Source organism: Neolamprologus multifasciatus, chromosome 4, assembly GCF_963576455.1.
Source record: "Neolamprologus multifasciatus chromosome 4, fNeoMul1.2, whole genome shotgun sequence".
In the NCBI taxonomy this organism is placed as follows: Eukaryota; Metazoa; Chordata; class Actinopteri; order Cichliformes; family Cichlidae; genus Neolamprologus; species Neolamprologus multifasciatus.
This window is the reverse complement of record NC_140442.1, coordinates 16,339,972-16,359,753: the sequence shown is the minus strand read 5'-3', so window position 1 is coordinate 16,359,753 and position 19,782 is coordinate 16,339,972. Positions and strand designations below refer to the sequence as shown.

General features: G+C 40.0%; 4 protein-coding genes across 5 annotated transcripts; 2 read left to right on the top strand and 2 right to left on the bottom strand.

The window, feature by feature from the left end:
• The first annotated feature begins 950 nt into the window (after positions 1–950).
• Positions 951–3,011, top strand: rps2 (ribosomal protein S2). Its single transcript, XM_085158125.1, has 7 exons — positions 951–969; positions 1,253–1,390; positions 1,479–1,568; positions 1,865–1,972; positions 2,120–2,453; positions 2,718–2,809; positions 2,887–3,011. Exons 2-7 carry the CDS (start codon positions 1,256–1,258, stop codon positions 2,965–2,967), a joined length of 840 nt encoding a protein of 279 aa, XP_085014251.1. The 5' UTR covers positions 951–969; positions 1,253–1,255; the 3' UTR covers positions 2,968–3,011.
• Positions 1,295–4,285, bottom strand: LOC146520154 (beta-1,3-galactosyl-O-glycosyl-glycoprotein beta-1,6-N-acetylglucosaminyltransferase-like; the record flags this gene model as incomplete). Its single annotated transcript, XM_085157574.1, has 1 exon — positions 1,295–4,285. A coding segment is annotated over one exon (519 nt), but the record flags the coding sequence as incomplete, so codon positions are not given.
• A 7,914-nt stretch (positions 4,286–12,199) lies between these two features.
• Positions 12,200–14,928, bottom strand: ndufb10 (NADH:ubiquinone oxidoreductase subunit B10). Its single transcript, XM_085157278.1, has 4 exons — positions 14,693–14,928; positions 14,278–14,416; positions 12,590–12,729; positions 12,200–12,342 (listed from the first exon to the last, which is right to left on the bottom strand). Exons 1-4 carry the CDS (start codon positions 14,838–14,840, stop codon positions 12,254–12,256), a joined length of 516 nt encoding a protein of 171 aa, XP_085013404.1. The 5' UTR covers positions 14,841–14,928; the 3' UTR covers positions 12,200–12,253.
• Positions 14,929–15,812: 884 nt separating this feature from the next.
• LOC146520152 (large ribosomal subunit protein uL3-like) lies at positions 15,813–19,781 on the top strand. Of its 2 annotated transcripts, XM_085157276.1 has the most exons (10): positions 15,813–15,958; positions 16,701–16,893; positions 17,247–17,415; positions 17,522–17,657; positions 18,304–18,490; positions 18,587–18,747; positions 18,911–19,012; positions 19,164–19,259; positions 19,349–19,468; positions 19,669–19,781. In XM_085157276.1, exons 1-10 carry the CDS (start codon positions 15,893–15,895, stop codon positions 19,726–19,728), a joined length of 1,290 nt encoding a protein of 429 aa, XP_085013402.1. In that variant the 5' UTR covers positions 15,813–15,892; the 3' UTR covers positions 19,729–19,781. The 2 variants fall into 2 exon arrangements, with proteins under 2 accessions (XP_085013402.1, XP_085013403.1); XM_085157277.1 differs by lacking the exon at positions 16,701–16,893 and having other exon boundaries at positions 15,835–15,958.
• The last annotated feature ends 1 nt before the right edge of the window (position 19,782 follows it).

The following is a 19,782-nucleotide window of genomic DNA, read 5'->3' as shown; positions in this document are numbered from 1 at the left end:
GACGACTCTGCCATAGTCGGCCTCATCACAGGTGAGGATGACTCAGAGTACAGACAGTCGACTCTGGACTTTGTGGACTGGTGCCAGCAGAAACACCTGCTGATCAACGCCGGGAAAACCAAGGAGTTGGTGGTGGACTTCCAGAGACGCAGACCCACCACACTGACACCGGTGAACATCCAGGGAGTGGACATTGAGATAGTGGGCTTGTGTAGGTACCTGATTGTTCACCTGAATAATAAACTGGACTGGAGCCACAACACTGATGCTCTGTACAGAAAGGGTCAGACCAGCCTCTACCTGCTGAGGCAGCTGAGGTCATATATACACTAACTTATTGGAAGTTACATGTCTACTTTTTAATGCACAGGTACAATACACAATCTGCATTTTTTTTAAAAACTTTTCTAATTATTCTAAATATTCTTAACTATTTAAACATCTTTCAGTATCCTGCTCTGTTTGCACACTATCTGTACTCTAATTTTAACAACTGTACTGAACTCTGCTCTGGTAACTTTTGTCTATGAGGATAATATGTAAAAATTGTTTCTGTTCTGTGTCCTGTTCTTTTTTGTATATGTGTGTTTTTTGCTGCTAATACAACCAAATTTCCCCTTGTGGGACAATTAAAGGATTATTCTATTCTATTCTATTCTATTCTATTCTATTCTAATGTGTCATTATTACATTTCACTAGATAATTAAAAACCAATTAAAGTATGTTTACAGAATAAACAGATTAATTAAATGAACACTTAAAATGTATTTTAAAAGAGTGCGTTTTGATTTTATTATAATTGATTTTTTTAGGAACTGTGTTTTTAGTAAGCAAATATAAAATCTGTCTCAGTTATTCGGTAGAGGCGGTAGAGGGTAGGTTTTCTCGTGGAGGAAATCTCGCGATAACACTTTCACATATAAGCCGGCGGAACCTCTCACAGGCCTTCTTCCTGTTTTATCGATCACGTAAGTGTGCTGTTGAGTTTCTCTTCCTAGTTTATATCCTTAAAAATCTTACGCATCGTTCAGTCAGACACTTCAGAGCCGATTATAAGATCATATATGAACATATTAAATTAAAATCCCGGACCTATTTAACAGCGAATTTGAATACAGATGGAAATATTTGTAGTTTGCTTTTATGAATATGGCGGCGATACTCGTGTCTCGTAAGACTGAATTTCGGTAAGCATGTCCGTATTTTGGGGGATAAATAACTAAACGTCTTTGTTGTTTTCTTGTCGTGTAGCAAATGGCGGACGACGCCGGTGGTAGAGGAGGTTTTCGCGGAGGTTTTGGCGCCGGTGGCCGCGGTCGGGGCCGTGGACGCGGCAGAGGCCGTGGCAGGGGCCGCGGTGCCCGGGGCGGCAAGTCCGAGGACAAGGAGGTAGGTTTTTGGATTAATAAGTATTTTGAACATAATCATTTAGTGTTTTGGCTTTTTGTAGTTTACTTGAGTTTCTTTCCTGTGATAGTGGGTGCCAGTCACCAAGCTGGGCCGCCTGGTTAAGGACATGAAGATCAAGTCCCTGGAGGAGATCTATCTGTACTCTCTGCCCATCAAGGTAACTACAGTTAGCATACATAAACCATCATATTTTATTAATGATCACTAGTGGTCTGTTATTTTAAAAGAAGTGTATTGTTGCTCTTTCTCTTAAATGGTTAAAGCCACCAGTTTGTGGCTCATTTTTAAGCAGTGCAGCTAGATTTGTATGAAAGATTTGTTAATGTTGGGTTGTGGTTGGAGTTTGTCATTTTAGAAGAGTCTGACATGTGTACTTGTCTTGTGGAAATGTCTGAATGAACTGCAGTTTCTGTTGTGATGTAAACCCCTCAGTGCTTACTCGTTTTCCTGTAGGAGTCTGAGATCATCGACTTCTTCTTGGGTTCTGGTCTTAAAGACGAGGTGCTGAAGATCATGCCCGTCCAGAAGCAGACCAGGGCTGGTCAGCGCACCAGGTTCAAGGTGAGTGTGGATTCCTTTGCAAAGGAGAAGGGTGTTTTTGGTTTTTTTTTTTTTTTTTTTTTCTCCTTGTTTTTTTTTGTTTTTTCCCTTGTTAATCAGCATTGTGTCTAAACTTAACACTAAGTTCCTTTTGCTTTTTGTCTACAGGCCTTTGTTGCCATTGGTGACTACAACGGCCACGTGGGCCTGGGGGTGAAGTGCTCCAAGGAGGTGGCCACAGCCATCCGTGGGGCCATCATCCTGGCCAAGCTGTCTATCGTCCCTGTCAGAAGGGGTTACTGGGGTAACAAAATCGGCAAACCCCACACTGTGCCCTGCAAGGTGACTGGCCGCTGCGGCTCTGTCCTGGTGCGTCTCATTCCAGCCCCCCGTGGTACCGGCATCGTGTCTGCCCCTGTGCCCAAGAAGCTGCTCATGATGGCTGGAATCGATGATTGCTACACCTCTGCCAGAGGCTGCACCGCCACCCTCGGCAACTTTGGTAAGCTTCTCCCAGGGTCATGATCTGCATACTGTATTGGGGGGGTTGTTTCTCCTCGCTCTGCCCAGCTTCACCTCGGCAGTGGTGTAGTTGTCGTTAAAAGGAGAGAAAGAATTGAGTATTGCACGGCAGGGAGACGTTTTAGTGGTCTTCCCTGTTACCCTTTTACAATGCTCGACATTTTTTTACCCCCAACAAGACTGTTGTACTTTGTTACTGGAGCTCCACGTTACACACACTCATGCTTTTTAATTCCTTCCTCAGCCAAGGCCACCTTTGATGCCATCTCCAAGACTTACAGCTATCTGACCCCTGATCTGTGGAAGGAGACAGTCTTCACAAAGTCTCCCTACCAGGTCCGTACAGAGCCAACATGAGCTGTTATGGTTATGTCAGGATTTTGTGTAACCAGGCTTTCTGCTTTTTGTTCCAGGAGTTCACTGACCATCTGGCCAAGACTCACACCAGGGTGTCTGTGCAGAGGGGCCAGGCTGTGCAGGCCGCTGCCTCCTAAACTTTTTGTATAGGGAATCGTTGAATAAACATTCTGGAACACCACTTCTGTGTCTCGTGTGCTTAACTCACAAAACTATGTATGCTGCAAAAATGTGCAGACTTCGGTAACTGAACAAGACACAAGTGATATGTTGGACAATAGGAGAAACTGCATCAATTAATGCAGTCACCTCTACAGTAATACAGAGTAAAATTAACTTTATCTAGTCAATCAATATACTTTAAAGATACTGAAACCTTTAAAATGATTATTTGGAGCAGCAGATCCCTCCATTATTTAAACAAGTAGCCCTTAAGTATTTAATATTCATATGTTAAAACACTGAAATTTGTCTGTCTCAGTGGCTGATAGTGCCCCACAGGCCTCAGTGTGAGCTTGAAGCCATGATAATGTTACAGTTGTTTAAGGGCAAAAATTTAATTAAATTGAAGAGAACGTCTCAAAACTCCATATATATTTTATGATTATATCTATGCAAGCTACACAGGCACATAGTTCAGAGTATTTTTGGTCATATTGATATACTGACGTAGGTTTGGCTGAAGGTTTAGAGTTGAAGTTCTTCTGGAAATTAGATCATTTACCTAGATTTTTCTTTCTACATAGACTGCAATCAACTTCCCTGCCAGTTCTGTGTATTTTGTCCTCTACATAATTACAGCCTAAACCGAAATCATTTTAATATTAATAATATAAATAATATTGATATTAGCAATTTAATTTAAAATAAACATTGAAAGAATGTGTTTATACTTAAGTGTCTATTGGAATTATCTTTAGTAATAGATGGCTCCACCTAAACTAACTCAGTCAGTGCCTTGTGTCTCAGATATTTCTCCAAGCAGTAGATAGCAATGGGATCTCTGTCTGCATCAAACTTATTCGCAAAAAGGTGATGCTGTTCAATCAACCACTGCAGGTCTCCAGCACCATACACACATACTGATTTGACATGGTGGCCTTTACATTCTGGGTATACTGCTTGCAGGGAACCGTCCGACCCCTCGTGCCACTGCCACTTGACCATCCGGGCAATTGCATTCATGTCCGTCATGTCGAATTTACGGTTGGGCCATGTTGAGCCAGGAACACCAGGTATTCGTTGTATTGTTGCCCACAGAAACTCATCAGGACTGTAGGTGTCTTTGGCCCACTCAATGAGGGCCTGTATTCGCTTGTCTTCGAACACACTGCGAACGTAACCTCGGTTGACCACAATATAGGCATTTCCTGATAGTATGGGCAGATTGAAGGGCGCTGGATCCTTTGTTTTTCCTATTGGCTGGGACAATTGAAAAGTTAATATGATGGTGAGTCAGTAGAATTGAAGTTTTTTTTACAATAGCAAGGTGAATTGATTAATAGCTACATGATACAATGTAAAAAATCTCCAAATGAAGTACCTGGACTTTTCCAGAAAAAAGGGGGGAAACAAATGAAAAGACTAACATTTGAATGAAACCTGAAAGCAAGTAAATACTTTATATGCTGCCTTATGGTAAACTTTGGTAATATTGATGTATGAAGAACAACACTGGCTGATGATGAAATACAGTCAGCTGGCATGGTGACACTGCCAGTATTAACCTGTAGGGCTGGACTGGGACAAAAAAATTGGGCATTTTCACTACAGACCGGCCCACCAGGTATTAAAGCCATAAAGCCTTTGATTGAAAACAAATGCTGTTGTGACAGTGATGTACACTGTCTTGTTGGTATATGATTTCTATACATTTTACGTCAGATAAAACCTTCAGATAATTATTTAATAAAAGCTAGATATTTTAAATGAGAATAAGAAAGAAAAGTATTTCTTTGTGCCCCCCTCTCCCTGTTGATGCCCTACCTGGCCCCCTGGCAACACTTTGCTAGACCCGCCCCTGCACAGTTACCAGCTGTCAGCTACTTAGAAAAGGATCCTGGTGTTATTTGTCTCTCAGAAACAGTTCATAACTTCCCTTCAACTCATTCATGACAAAAGTTCATCAGCAAACAGTTTGCAGGCCTCTAATTATCAGGCTGTACTCAAGCACTTGAATTCAACCTAAAAGCTGTGCTGTCATACAGAACCAAGTACCCTCTGCGGAAACTATAGCTAATGTCACAACTGGATCTGATGAGACAGCTATGATTTCTGGACTCGAAGTAAATAATCCTGAATCAATTTATACAACATCAGTTTGTTTGTTTTGCTTTCATAACAAATAGTTTGAGCCATAAAAAAAAGAAAAAAAGAAAAAAAGAAAGTATCATCAAGAGAAAGACAATAAGCTGCCTAGTTTGTTCGAAATACTCCGCAGTATAATATTATATCACATTTTTTATCTCTAGTTTTTCGTGTCTGGTTATTTACAAATGAATACTGTGTAATGCTTGTGTAAGTGAAAACCTGTCCGGCTACCTTGATCAGATTTTTACTGCACTACAAACTTCTAGTATGATTAAAAAGAACAAAGAAAGCACAATGAATATAAACAGAATATAATGCTTTTCACTTAAAAGTAAATACTGCCCAGAGAGTGAACTACTGTGGTGGAGTGCTTCTGGTTTACGATATAATTTACACGTGAGCCTTGAATTCCAGTTTATGAAATGGCTCTTGCTGATCATGCAAATACCTCTGCCCTGTCCTCACTTTCTTATATCTTTGTTCCATGAAGTTGGGACATATTAATGATATTTTTTCCTGTAAAATTCAGTAACTCTTCCTTTTGCTAACAGTTCCAATGTGTGTCAAAGTGTACAGGTCCTTCTCAAAAAATTTGCATATTGTGATAAAGTTCATTATTTTCTGTAATGTACTGATAAACATTAGACTTTCATATATTTTAGATTCATTACACACAACTGAAGTAGTTCAAGCCTTTTATTGTTTTAATATTGATGATTTTGGCATACAGCTCATGAAAACCCAAAATTCCTATCTCAAAAATTTAGCATATCATGAAAAGGTTCTCTAAACGAGCTATTAACCTAATCATCTGAATCAACGAATTAACTCTAAACACCTGCAATCATAGGTTTTCGATATTACAATATTGAAAAGAACAAATGCCTGAATCCTAAATTGTGGATATCCTATTGTTGTGATCTAAAGTGTAACACTAAATGTGATTAAAACACTAAAAATCTGGACTCCTGGGCTCATGACTGGAAGGATCACCAGCCTGAGGAAAACACAAAATACACATGACCCCGTGACAAAGACAATTCATTCTTGAATGAAGACATTGATCTGACTTTTTAAAATTTTGCCAAGTGTGTTTATTATTAATTTGGGAAATAGAAAGTGTGTGAGTGTGTGTGTGTGTGTGTGTGGGGGGGGGGGGGAGGTTGTAAAGAAGAAGGGAAAGGAAAGGGATAGAAAGAAGGAAAGAGATAGAGGAGAGAAAACCCCAACAATCCCCTCTGAGCAAGCACTAGGTGCGACAGTGGATAGGAAAAACTCCCTATAAAGGAAGAAACCTATGACAGAACCAGGCTCTAGAGGGGGCAGTCAACTGTCGGGACTGGTTGGGGGGTGAGGGTGAAAAGAGAGAGGGGGGGGGGGGGGCAGATGGGACAGGTGTTAGGAGTTAAAGGGAGATTGGTGAGGGAGAGGTGTCAGGAGAGAAAGGGAGAGAAAGGGAGAGGAGAGGTGAAAATTAAGATGGAACAGAGGTGGAGGAAGACGAGGTGACATCAGCAGTAGAAAAAGTAGAAAAAGAAGAAAAAGCAGGAGTGTTCCTCCTCCAGAAGAAGCGGAAGCGTTTTTTCTTCTTTTCCACAAGCTTTTCCACGAGCACTTTTTTCTCTAGGATGAGGGTTCTCAGCTGATCGATTGTCTCTGCATTCTCCTGCTCAAGTTTCTTGCATGTTTTCTCCACTTCTTCTAATTTGGCTTGTTTGTCTTCAAGCCTTTCTTTCATGTCCAGAATTTCCTTCTCTTCAAGGATTTCTTTATTGTTTTGCAGAGCTTCATCAAGCATTACTTGCAAGCCTTTGTTGTGTTTCTCGATGTTCTGAAGCTTGCAATCCAGATGTTTCTGTTTCATGTCTTGCTGTTCTTTCTCTTGAAGGAAATCTTTATTTCTCTGCAGAGCTTTATCAAGCTTTATTTTCTGCGCTGTGTATTTTTCCTGCACGTCTTCAAGCTTGCAGTCCATCTGTTTTTGTTTAATTTCTTGTTGCTTTTGTTCTTGAAGCAACTCCTTATTTTTGTTCAGTGTTTTATCAAGCTTTACCTGAAGCACTTTGTATTTTTCCTCCATGCCTTGGAGTTTGTTCTGCTTCATGTCCTGTTGATCTTTTTCATGGAGGAGCTCTTTAATTTTTTGCAGAGCTTCATTAAGCTTGATTTGCAAGCCTTTGTTGTGTTTCTCCATGTCCTGAAGCTTGGAATCCATTTCCTTCTGTTTTATCTCCTGTAGCCTTTTTTCTTGAAGAAAGTCTTCCTTTGTGTGCGGTCTTTCATCAAGCTTTATCTGCAGCGCTCTGTTTTTCTCCTCCATTTCTTGGAGTTGGCACTGCATGTCTCTCTGGTTAATGTCCAGATTTTCCTTCTCTTCAAGAATTTCTTTATTCTTTTGCAGAGCTTCATCAAGCATTACTTGCAAGCCTTCGTTGTGTTTCTCGATGTTCTGAAGCTTGCAATCCAGATGTTTCTGTTTCATGTCTTGCTGTTCTTTCTCTTGAAGGAAATCTTTATTTCTCTGCAGTGCTTTATCAAGCTTTATTTTCTGCGCTGTGTATTTTTCCTGCACGTCTTCAAGCTTGCAGTCCGTTTGTTTCTGTTTAATTTCTTGTTGTTTTTGTTCTTGAAGCAACTCCTTATTTTTGTTCAGTGTTTTATCAAGCTTTACCTGAAGCGCTTTGTATTTTTCCTCCATGCCTTGGAGTTTGTTCTGCTTCATGTCCTGTTGATCTTTTTCATGGAGGAGCTCTTTATTTTTTTGGAGAGCTTCATTAAGCTTGATTTGCAAGCCTTTGTTGTGTTTCTCAATGTCCTGAAGCTTGAAATCCATTTCCTTCTGTTTTATCTCCTGTAGCCTTTTTTCTTGAAGAAAGTCTTCCTTTGTGTGCGGTCTTTCATCAAGCTTTACCTGCAGCGCTCTGTTTTTCTCCTCCATTTCTTGGAGTTGGCACTGCAAGTCTCTCTGGTTTATTTTCAGGTGTTCGTTCTCTTCAAGGATTTCTTTATTTTTTTTTCTCTGAGACATGTTTGAATCTGTAAACTGTCACTCTCAAAAGGATCCAAATGTTTTAAAAGATTTCTCTGGCGAATGTTTGAACGCTACGAACATAAATGCTGCGAATAACGGACTAAAAGTGGTTGTGTCTCACCCCTGTTTAAGGATTTTTTAGGATCAAAGGACAAAGTGGTCATAAGATTCTAAACGTGTCATAGTTGCCATGGCGGCAGTTTAGTTTCCTTTTTGCATTTGAAAATAAACATTGGGCTGATTTTAACACCATTACAAGAAGTGTTGTTAATCATTCTTTTTAAATCATAATCAGGTTACCACCAATTGTTTTTTTAATTTAGTAGAACTCAAAATGTTTGTCAGTGGGTAAACAATTCATAATGCACCTTCAGGAACATCAAGTTATTCTTAGTACTGCATACTTGCAATGAATAAGTTGTCCTAACAGTCATCTTAAATAAACCTTACTCAATTTTTTGGAGGTAAGGAGTTTGCATAGTTTTTTGAATTCTGGGAACTAATTAGATTTTACAGTGCAGTAGTTTGAACATTTATAATAACATTTCTGCACACTGGAACAAACCTGTCTCCTTTGCTAGAACTGTTGCTAACACTTATGAGATGAAAATGAATCTTCCATCATGAAGATAGAGAGTGACAAATGTTAATTTTCTTTTTTTCTTTATATCTAAACTTTAAAAACAAAAAACTGTTGAAATTACCTGGACTGCCTCAGCCCAGGTGATGTAACATTAGCAGACAGACGGTTTGATGTTGCAGAATCTTTGGAGCTGTACCATGCTGAACTGAAGAGCCAAAAGGAAGAACTAACTGGTGCTATGTGTCAAATTAACTGACATGTTAGCTGGTGGATATATATATATATATATATATATATATATATATATATATATATATATATATATATATAATCTCTTTTTTATTATAAATAATCAAAAACTTTATTTAAACTAAGATTTTAAAAATATGTGCAGTGATTGATGTGCTTTCAGGCACATGCTTCAATCCACACACAAATACAAAACGATCTGACCACACGTACAACTGTTTCACAAACTCTATAAAGCATTCACACTCCAACGGATGCATCAGAAAGCAACTTGGGATTACAGTCTTGTCCAAGGATAATTCGCCTGCAGATTGGAGCAGCCAGGGATCAAACCAGAAAACTTTCTGATCAAAAGCTGACTTGTACTAAATCCTGAACGGCAGCCACCCCATTTTAGCCAGCCAAGATTAAATGGCGAATTCTTTAATTACAGAGTTAGGGATTGTTACATGGAACTCAAAAGAAATGTTGAACCCATCCAGTGGCGTGTCTAGAAAGATTTTGTTGGGGGGGGCCAGGTAGGGGCATAGATTTGGAGAAGGGTGGCAGATGTAATTGGCAGATAATGTTAAAAACAATTCTACCAACCGTTAACCATAGTTCAATAACCCTATAAACCTAATAACCAAATGCGCTTTTAACTCTTATTAGAATGAGATTTTAACCACTACGGTGCAAAGTTGTTAGATACTGTGTTGATAAAGTACAAGATATACAATCAGTCAGTGTTTATTCAGCAGTCAAGGACATCAATATTTGCATAGTATTTTTACTGACGTGTAGTGCACATATGTTTCGGGCAAAAACGTTTTCGAATATTAAAATGCGAACATGTACAGTAAGATAACAGGAATTTGCATTACTTGAAAATTAAACAAACACACTTTTTAAAAAAAATTTAAAAAAATGAAACATTCTGTAAGGTAAAAACAATGTGTAATGTAAATGAGTTATACTCCAAAGAGGTGTAAATCATGACATGCTTGCTCGGCGTAACCACTGTTTCACAGTATTTATGTTAATAAAGTTCACATGACCTGCTGTCATCTATTACACAATCTGAAGATCCCACTTCTTCTTCCTCACATTTAATCTGATGACTGCTGGTGTCTCTTTTTTGTTGCAGTGATGATCGATTGATTAGTAAGAATGTGCAACTTTATGATTGGATCCCCAAAAAACTAGTCATCACATACAGTACTGTGTAAAAGTCTTGAGCCACCCATTATTCTTTGTCTTGGCAGGTGGATGATTTATTGAAACATACATGGATATACATATACAGGATATACAGTAAAAACAGAGCTTGTACTATTCTAACGAGCTTCAGAGTGAATATTAAGTATGAGTGCCTTTATTCTTCAGCTCTATGTCAACTCTGTGAGGATCTTCAGGATCAGTTCTCCAGGGTTCATGAAGGATGTTCAAAGCTCTTCTTTGGAAGTTTCTGCCTTTTGTTCTGTTCTCTGTCAGGATGATCTCACAGAGATCTGGCTCTGGGGAGGCCCATCCATGACTGATAGTGTTCCCCTATATGTTCTTCTATCCAGGTATGATTTAATTATTAGCAGATGCGTTCCAGATGGTGGATCAAACTGATTGTATTTTTCTTCCTTCATAATTCATCTGTTTATCAAAGATCTCCAACATCACAGACTGACCTACAGCTGAGACCATAACAGAGCAATCTGTCTGAGAGACTGCAGTCAGTCCAAATTGGGCTGCAACTGTTTGGAGACGGGTTGCCTCCCACCAGACAATCTGTGCAGTTACTCTGCAGTCAAAAGACGCTGAGGGTGTTACATGATCAACATCTGAGCCTTTAGTTGGTTTAGTTGGTTGCTGGAACTACTTGCAGTTTGTCATCAAACAAAAAAGAAAATTCAGTGTAATCACGGGACAACCACAGATTTATCTTTCCCTCAGGGGTGGGGGACTCTAAATTGCATCCTCAACATGTCTTGAAGTTCTCCAGAGGCCTGGTAATGAACTGATCATTTGATTCCGGTGTGTTGACCCAGGGTGATATCTAAAACCTGCAGGAGACGGGGCCTTGAGGCTGGAGTTCCCCACCCCTGCTCTAGTCCAATATGATAAAAGCTAGCTTGGCTCGTACTAACTGCTAATGGAAGGAATCCGGTCTTTGGGTGATGACATGATGAATCCTGCTTCCGGGCCCAAACTACTCTGTGTTTAATAAGACTTTTGTGTTTTTTACATGTTTTAATGCTTTGTATCTTGTTCTATTTAATCTCAACAAGCCCTAAAAACAGTCAGTGATCACTGTCGGCTTCTCTCGGGTTTTATTACCACTAATCATTTTAAAGCTCAGTTTTCAAAACCTTATGATGTAACTGCAGTCCAGCCCATGCAGCAGTATATTAATAACTAATCTCGTATTGTGGATGGATTATCTCAGCTGTTCTCCCGACTGAAGTTCGGTCCGTTTACAGCATCCTGCCATGCGATTGCATTTGTCCTGAACCTTCGGGAACACTCACGTTTACTTTGAGTGGAAAAAAGTTAGCGTTCATCGTCTAGCTTCACTGTTTATATTATGCTAACATAGCTGTGTCGCTAGCGATCAAGTAGCACATCATTATATACCAGCTAACCCAATTTCAGTAACCCTACAAACATCACTATTTTGTTTTCTGTCTTTATTTATGTTGGAATTGATAGCAGAGCTGTACGTTTTAATTTGTTTTGCAAATCTCTCATTCAGAACATGCTATATTTTATTAACAGATAAGTTACGGAATAGAGTAATCTCAAGAAACATCCTTCAGCTACTTTTTTACTTTTACTTGAGTAAAGAAGTTGAGTCAGTACTTCAACTTTTAGTGGAGTATTTTTAACAGTAGTTTATGAACTTTTACTTAACTACAGAATGTCTGTACTTTTGCCAGCTCTGATAGTCAAATGGGAATGTCTGACTAGCTGATGGTATAAATTTCTGGCTTCAGACTAGTTTTTGCACCTTTACTGACAGTATAGTTGCTCGGTTAACATCTCTCACTTACTTTTGCTCTCTGCCTTTCAACCTGCATTAAAGAGAACATCTCAAAGGCAAAGTATGGTTTAATGCCACCCAAGCAGATCAATACTAAAACTCCATCCCTTTTAGTTACATTAATTAAATTTCCTGCAGCAGGACATTCACTTTAATTTGTGTGAAAAAAAGCAAAGTAGAAAGTTGTGATTTAACATAAACTTTATTTTACAGTTATTACATAGGAGAGAGAGATTCTTAAGCATTCTGGGCCTGAGCTGCCATCATTCGCTCTTTTTGCTTCATTAGACATTTCCTTGCACTGGCATAAGCTCCCAGGTCTCCATCTACAAAGAGGAAAGATGACAATTTAATACATGAAGCGGCTGTGCAGCAAAACAGAAAAAGCTCTACAAAAATCAGGAAATCACAATATGCAAAAACCCAAATCTCCTTTACATAGGAAAAGAAAAGCAAACTCAAACTCAAAAGCTGGAAACAATGACACTTAATGATACATGTTGTGTGCCATGACTGAACACTTATTGCTTATAAACTGCACACATCAAAGCTCTGGAACAGCTCAGTACTTACAGCGTGACTGGAAGTTCTTTGTCACCTCATTGAACTGCTGAATTTCCTTAGCACAGTTCTGCTGGTAGCTGTGTCCTTCTCTCTGCTGGCAGGCCCTCAAACGCTCCTGGATCACCTTCACGATCTCCTGATCCACTTTGCTGAGGGAGAAGACAGAAACACAAGGGGATTTTCATTTTCTGTCAAAGTCTGTCAGACAGACTTGCCATCTTCTGATCTCTCCCAAATTGTTATGCGTCTTTCAGTCTGCTGACTGGAATGCTCTAATGCTGCCTGAGACCGTTTCTGAAGCCAGCAAGCACCATACTGGCAGTTTGCTTTGTGTCATTGTGCTACAAGGTGAACTGCTGCCCCCTATTCATGTTACTGCACTCTGGTGAACACAGTTTCTTTAATGTTCTCCTATATTTGGCTACACTCATGCAATCCCTGCACCCCCCCCCCCAAAACAAAACAAAACAAAACAACAACCTAAAAACACATCTCCAAAGCATGTTTAGGGATGTGTGCTTGATTCTGTCACCACCATGCTTTTTGCAGAAGGTGTGTTGGCCAGGTGATGAGCTGTAGGTATTGCTCTGCCAGAATGCTGGGACTTCTGGCCAGTTACATCTTTTGCTTCATGCTCTCTGAGTCATTTAGAAGCATCGACACAAACTCAAAAGTCTGTCAGTATCCTGCCACATAAAGAAAAAAGCCCAAAGCCTCATGAAAGATCAACCCCACCCCAGACACTGTTTTAACTTTTCAGAACAGTAAAAACAGTGAGAAAAAAAACAAAACAAAAAACACTTATTTTTTAAAAAACCAAAAGCTATTTTGTAAAGTGAAAAAAAAAATCATGCAATAAATGGCTGTAGAACATGACATGTCCTGTTTTGGCATGATCCACGTTTTACTTAGAAATTTTAGAAATTCTATGTTTACTTTCACAGGCTTGTACATATATTATAGGCTTTATACAGTTTTTTTTTTTTTTAAATAGACATATTGTAAGCCTCTTGTCCCCCAGAGTTTTGTATTGAGAGGACATTGCATGCAATTTCACTATATATTCATTCATCTATAATATGAACCAAAGCCTAACCTTATTTTTTATTTATTTAATGCAGTACACATTTTTTTTTATAAAATGATTTTGAGCTTTGTAAATATTTACTCAATCACTTTCCACCCTACTGATTAAAAAAAAAAAACCCAAAACAAAACAAAAAAAAAACAGTGAATGAGAGTTTTTTGATGTCAGAGGGGCATGCTAACAAAACTTGTACTTCCTGACCTGCACCATGTTATTTATTCAAAATGCCCACAAACCTTTCGACAAACATGAAGCCCAAAAGATGAGGTTGTGATGTGAGTATTTTGCGTTTTTGTAGACGATTTTACGACTTATGTGTTGAGATTATCTAGGCATAATGCAATATGTGTTTGATTCATTAACAGTGTGTGTGTTACACTTGTGCCTCCACTCAAGTTGAAACATCCTTAGGGCTTTTAATGCACAATAAATGATGTCTGTATATATTTGCAAAACGCATTTCAGTTGCTTAAATTTAATTAGTTTACAAAACAACTCTAAAACTATGTTTTCCTTTGTCATTGACATTACAAAGTGCAGACTGGTGGACAAAAAATGCATTCATGTGAAAAGTTTTCATCCCTCTGAATCTCACTCGTATGTTACTTACTAGTCTCTCCTCCACTGCATCTCTGCCTCGTAGTAGCAGGGATAATCTCCCTCTTTGCACTCCGTCAGGTCAGGAACACGACGGAACTTCTGGTGGTAGTACACGATCTTGTTTTTAGCCCGAATACTGTCAACAGCATCTGGGCGAAGGAAGGAAAGGGTTCAAAGCTCATATAAACTCAGTCCAGGCTGAGTAAGTTGTACCATTGCTAGCATAAACATCTCACTAACCGCGGACTTCTACCGCAAAACCTGACATCTACTCGCACAAAACAAAGCTTGTAACTTATCTAGATTTAAATAATTCAGTGGAAGAAAAAGCACCACTTTAAATAAACCATCATGCGTATACAGCGTCCTCAGTTCCTATGCTATGTTGTTGAGCTACCCTGTTAGCCGAGTTAGCTTCCAGTTACCTCTAAATGTGGTGACAGGCAGGTCCACGGAATAATAGAAGAGCTTAGACAAAATCAGAGCTGGGTTTGGCAGTGCTGTTTGTTTGTCCACAACCGGAGTCTGCCGAGGAGGCTCTGGGTATGCCCCTTTATCGTAGTCTGCAGGCATTTTTGTACCCTGTTTTGAGCAAAACTGAAAAACCCTACAATTCGACCTCGACAGGTCTCCTTTGGACGGAGCGCATGCGCAGGAAAAGCAACATAATGGCGAATTAGAGGTCAGCAAATAAAAGTGTTCGAACGTCCTTATGCCAGTCTTTATTATTGAATTAGAATTTTTACAAATAAAACCAACTTAAATGAAAAGTTGGAACGAGCTCACTTCAGTTTTCTCAAAATATGAATGTCGAAGGGTAAAGGTCGCAGGTTGGACTGTTGTACTAGTTAGCTACAGTAGGGGGCGGCAGAGAGCCGACTATGATAACTTAAGGTGGGATGCAAAAGTCTTGAACCACCCTTCTTTTCTCAATATTTTGCTAGGAAAATGGGAAATTGTGCTTGAAAATACTTGTACTCATCAGTACTTGGCATGACAACTTTAATTCTTTAACATAGTCTGAACTTTCTGAGGTAAGCTTTATATCCAGTCTATTGTGATGAACCAAGATTTGAACCTGACTTGAACAAGAATTTCAAATTTGGATTCTATGCTATTCCAGACCTGTTGCCACAGATTTTTAGTGCACTTCTCGTGTATTTCAGCATACCTCAACCTTTTTTACCTTCACTAAAAATAGCCTCTTGACAGTCACCCCTTCCACTGAGACCATTTCAGCAAACAGTAGATGGGTCAGCTGAAGGGCCAGATTCATCTCTCAGGTCATGTGTCAGCTCTTTACTGGATCCCCTTGCCCCCTCTATTTCTTAAGGACATGAGTTTCTGAATCCATCGGTGTGGAGTGGTCCTGGGCTGAAAAAACGAAATCAGGTCAACATTGGTCACATGATCACATGACAGCGAAGACTTTCTTCCTCCTCCTCTCCTTTCTTGGTTGTACGGTTCCTGTCCACTAGGCCTCCCCACCACCTCAGACCTCTGACATTACCATCTTCCCTCCTCCTATCTGGTCAGGACTTGGCAGAGACTGTCTTGTTTGAAAGCGGATATGTCCCCTCATCTGGGCCAAACACCAAATTAGAGCCCTGTGTATCATCTTATGTATGACTCTAGCATCTGCACTGGGTTCTGTCTCTTTCTATCTGTCGCTGGGACAATCCGCAGACATGGTCAGTGCTCCTTGTGTTTTTGGTTGTTTTCTTCTTTAAAGGATAGTTAAAGCTGCACTTTTTGGACTGTCTTTGCCTGTGTGTGTAATGATTTATCACTTTCTTTGACCTTTTGAATTTATAAGAGTGTATGAAGCACACTGAAATCTAGTACTGGCTACGCTTAGGAGAGCACGTGGAACACTGCGCTGGTGACCTTTTTTTCTATAACAAGACACCATCGTTTCAAGTTTTCTTAATTATTTTATTTGGATTTCTGAATTACATGAGATATGAAACAGAAACAGAGCGAAGCAGAAGCACATGGCCTGAATACAAAGGCAACAGATTGGAAGATCATGAAAGATGACTCGTTTTGTTTTCCACTAACTTAACACTGTTAAAGACTTGGAGGAAGTTAAAGAAAATGAGGAAATGATCACAAACAGTTGCTCAAAAACATGACTGATGTCACCATATAATACAGTAACTAAAATGAATAATTTGTTTTGCTACGTAAATGTGTGCTACACCTTTAGTATAAAGTGATGTGGGTGTCTCCCACCACTGATGTGTACATTCAAATGTACATATCTGGACACGTGTGGACATCAGCTTATGTTGTACACTGGCAGTGTGTTTATGACCTGACAAATAATCAAAATGAGATGGTAACTGTAAAAATGAAAGTAACACTAAACACCCATGGGTTATCTAAATGTCATCAATTTGGGCGTGCACCAACTCCATTGTGGCTTTTCAGTCTCATCGCAAATTCCATGCTCCTCGCCACGGGCACATGGGGTTCCTGCCTTGCAAACGAAGCAAGAAGCACAGGGGGAGGGTGCGTTCATGGCCCAAAGATAACCCCAGCCATCCCGTCCACCTCACTGCCTTCCTGGGATATAAGGCGGGCATGACCCACACGCTGAGAGAGGTGCACCGCACTGCCCTCAGTATGTAAACATTGATGGATGCCAGACTTTAGAAAATCTGTTATCTATTTAGTATATAGCATGCATTATTTTAGAGATGTAAATAGAAATTGAAAGTTGAATAAAATCAAATGATACAGAAAGAATAAACTGAGCATTGCTCAGGCTGCATTCAAGCTGTTAGTGTTAAAATCTGAAAGCCTGCTTTGATTTTGTGCTGAGGCTAAACTTAAAATGCATTCCTTCATGTCTCTTTTGTTTCGCTTTTTTTTTTTTTTTACCTTTTTATCACCCTCTGTTTACCTGCTGCATGCTTCACTGACTTGAATCTGTCAGTTTTCCTAGCAAGATCTGCCTCCTTCTGTCTTCCACAGAGCAATCAAAGCGAGAAGAAGTTGAGGCGGTGACCATCATCGAGACTCCGCCTGTCATTGTGGTGGGTGTTGTGGGATACATCAAAACGATCCGTGGTTTGCGCTCCCTGAAAACCATCTTTGCTGAGCACCTGAGTGACGAGTGCAAGCGCAGATTTTATAAAAACTGGTATGCGCGTGTGATCATTTAAAGCTCTCCTGTGCATAGAAGTAATTGACCCGCACATACGCTCTTGTCACACTGTTGTTATGCGCTGAGCTTTTCTGTGTTTCAGGTATAAGAGCAAGAAGAAGGCCTTCACTAAGTATGCTAAGAAGTGGCAGGACGAGACAGGCAAGAAGCAGCTTGACAAAGACTTCAATGCCATGAAGAAGTACTGTTCAGTCATCAGGGTTATTGTTCACTCACAGGTAGGTTCTAAAATCACCATCCTGTATCACATTAGCTCCGTTTTTAGTTTTCCATCTGATTTCATCGGCTAGTATAATCACTGATATTTATTTACTTGATCTCCTTCTGTTAAATCTCTCCCTTGGAGGGGGCAGAGGTGTCAGAGTTATCCAACTGCCCACATGCAACAGAGACAAAAGCCTCCAAATCCCCAAACTCTTGGCTGTCGGTAGCTGGATGGCTCTGACTACAACGATTACCCTGTGGGGAGCACTGGAGGGCAGTTTCAAATAGCAGTTTATAAATAATTTTCACGGGGGATGAAGGCCACTCACAGAGTCTTTGCCTTTATGTTGGCAGCATGAAGCCAAAGATCAGCCAAGATTTCAGTTCTTAAAATCCTGCTAAGATCAGCCTCAGCTCATGAAGAAAAACATCAACATGCACATATAAATATCAGAGTTGTTCCGAGTGACTGGTGTTACATCTGAGAGTTCAAACATGGCCACATGCTGAATAATAAATCTAATTATAGTAACTTGAAAGCCAGATGCTTTTCAGTATGCTTCTCAAGCTCTGCACTTAACAACATAGTTGTTTTAGACTTGGGAGCTGCTTCTGTTTGCAGCTTGCAGGCTTCCCTAATTAGTTTTCATCTGCCTCCAGATGCGACTGTTGCCCTTAAGGCAGAAAAAAGCTCACGTCGTGGAGGTGCAGCTAAATGGGGGTACCATCTCGGACAAGGTGGACTGGGCGAAGGAGCACCTGGAGCAGGCTGTGCCCGTATCTGCCGTCTTCTACCAGGATGAGATGATTGATGTCATCGGTGTCACGAAAGGTCACGGCTTCAAAGGTAGGAAATGTGCTGTGGCAGCCCCAGGCGTTGAAAAGTTTAATCAGTAATAAACCGGAAGGTCCAACCATGACTTTTACGTCTTTGGGCTGATAGGCGTGACAAGCCGCTGGCACACAAAGAAACTCCCACGGAAGACTCACAAGGGTTTGAGGAAGGTGGCTTGTATTGGAGCCTGGCATCCTGCCCGTGTGGGCTTTACTGAAGCTCGCGCTGGTCAGAAAGGCTATCATCACCGCACTGAGATCAACAAAAAGGTTTATAGCTTTAAGAACTTATTTGTGCACACCTAGTCACATTTCTAAAAATGTTTGTTGGTTGCCTAAACATCTCTTTAAATAAGGAGTATTATGAATTATTATTATTAGTATGAGGGGTTTTCCATAATTGAAATCTTGATGTCCTCTTTTGTTTTCTCAGATCTACCGTATTGGTAGGGGTCTTCACATCCAGGATGGAAAAGTGATCCGGAACAATGCGTCTACTAACTATGACATCAGCCAGAAAACCATTACCCCCATAGTACTCCCAGCTTTGTGTTACAGTATCATATTGTGCATGAAAGTTTTCTTGTATCCAAAGTCGATATTTATAATGTATCAACAGTAATGTAAAACGAAGAGTTTGCATCAGGTGAGATATTTTAACCTTTATTACTACATTTATGTCATAGGGAGGCTTTCCTCGTTATGGTGAAGTGAATAATGACTTTATCATGGTGAAAGGCTGCGTTATCGGGGCTAAAAAACGTGTCCTCACCCTTCGAAAGGTAGGGTGAGGAATTTAAAGTCTTCAGCTCTTACAGGTATCATTCGTGTAAGTGTACTGTTTAACGTTTGTGGCTGCTCCTCCTCACAGTCTTTACTCACGCACACATCGCGCAAGTCCAAGGAAGGCATCGAGCTCAAGTTCATTGACACCACTTCCAAATTTGGCCATGGGCGCTTCCAGACAGCCCAGGAGAAGAGAGCATTTATGGTGAGTGTGAAAAAACAACCAAAAAGAAAAAAACGACAACCAAAAAACCCCAACTGAATACCAGGAAGCAAAGATTTTGAACGAGTGAGGCAAAATAACTGCACAATACGATTCAAATGTTCAAACTATCCACTGATGACATAATAAAATCTGTAATTATTCTGCTGTATTTTAACTCCCGACCTCTTGTTTACCTGCAGGGGCCTCTGAAGAAAGACACTCAAAAAACAATGCCAGGTCCTCTGCCAGAGGAGGCCTGAAAGTGTGGATTATAAACCCTACAAAATAATAAAATGTGTAAGTTATACTTGAAT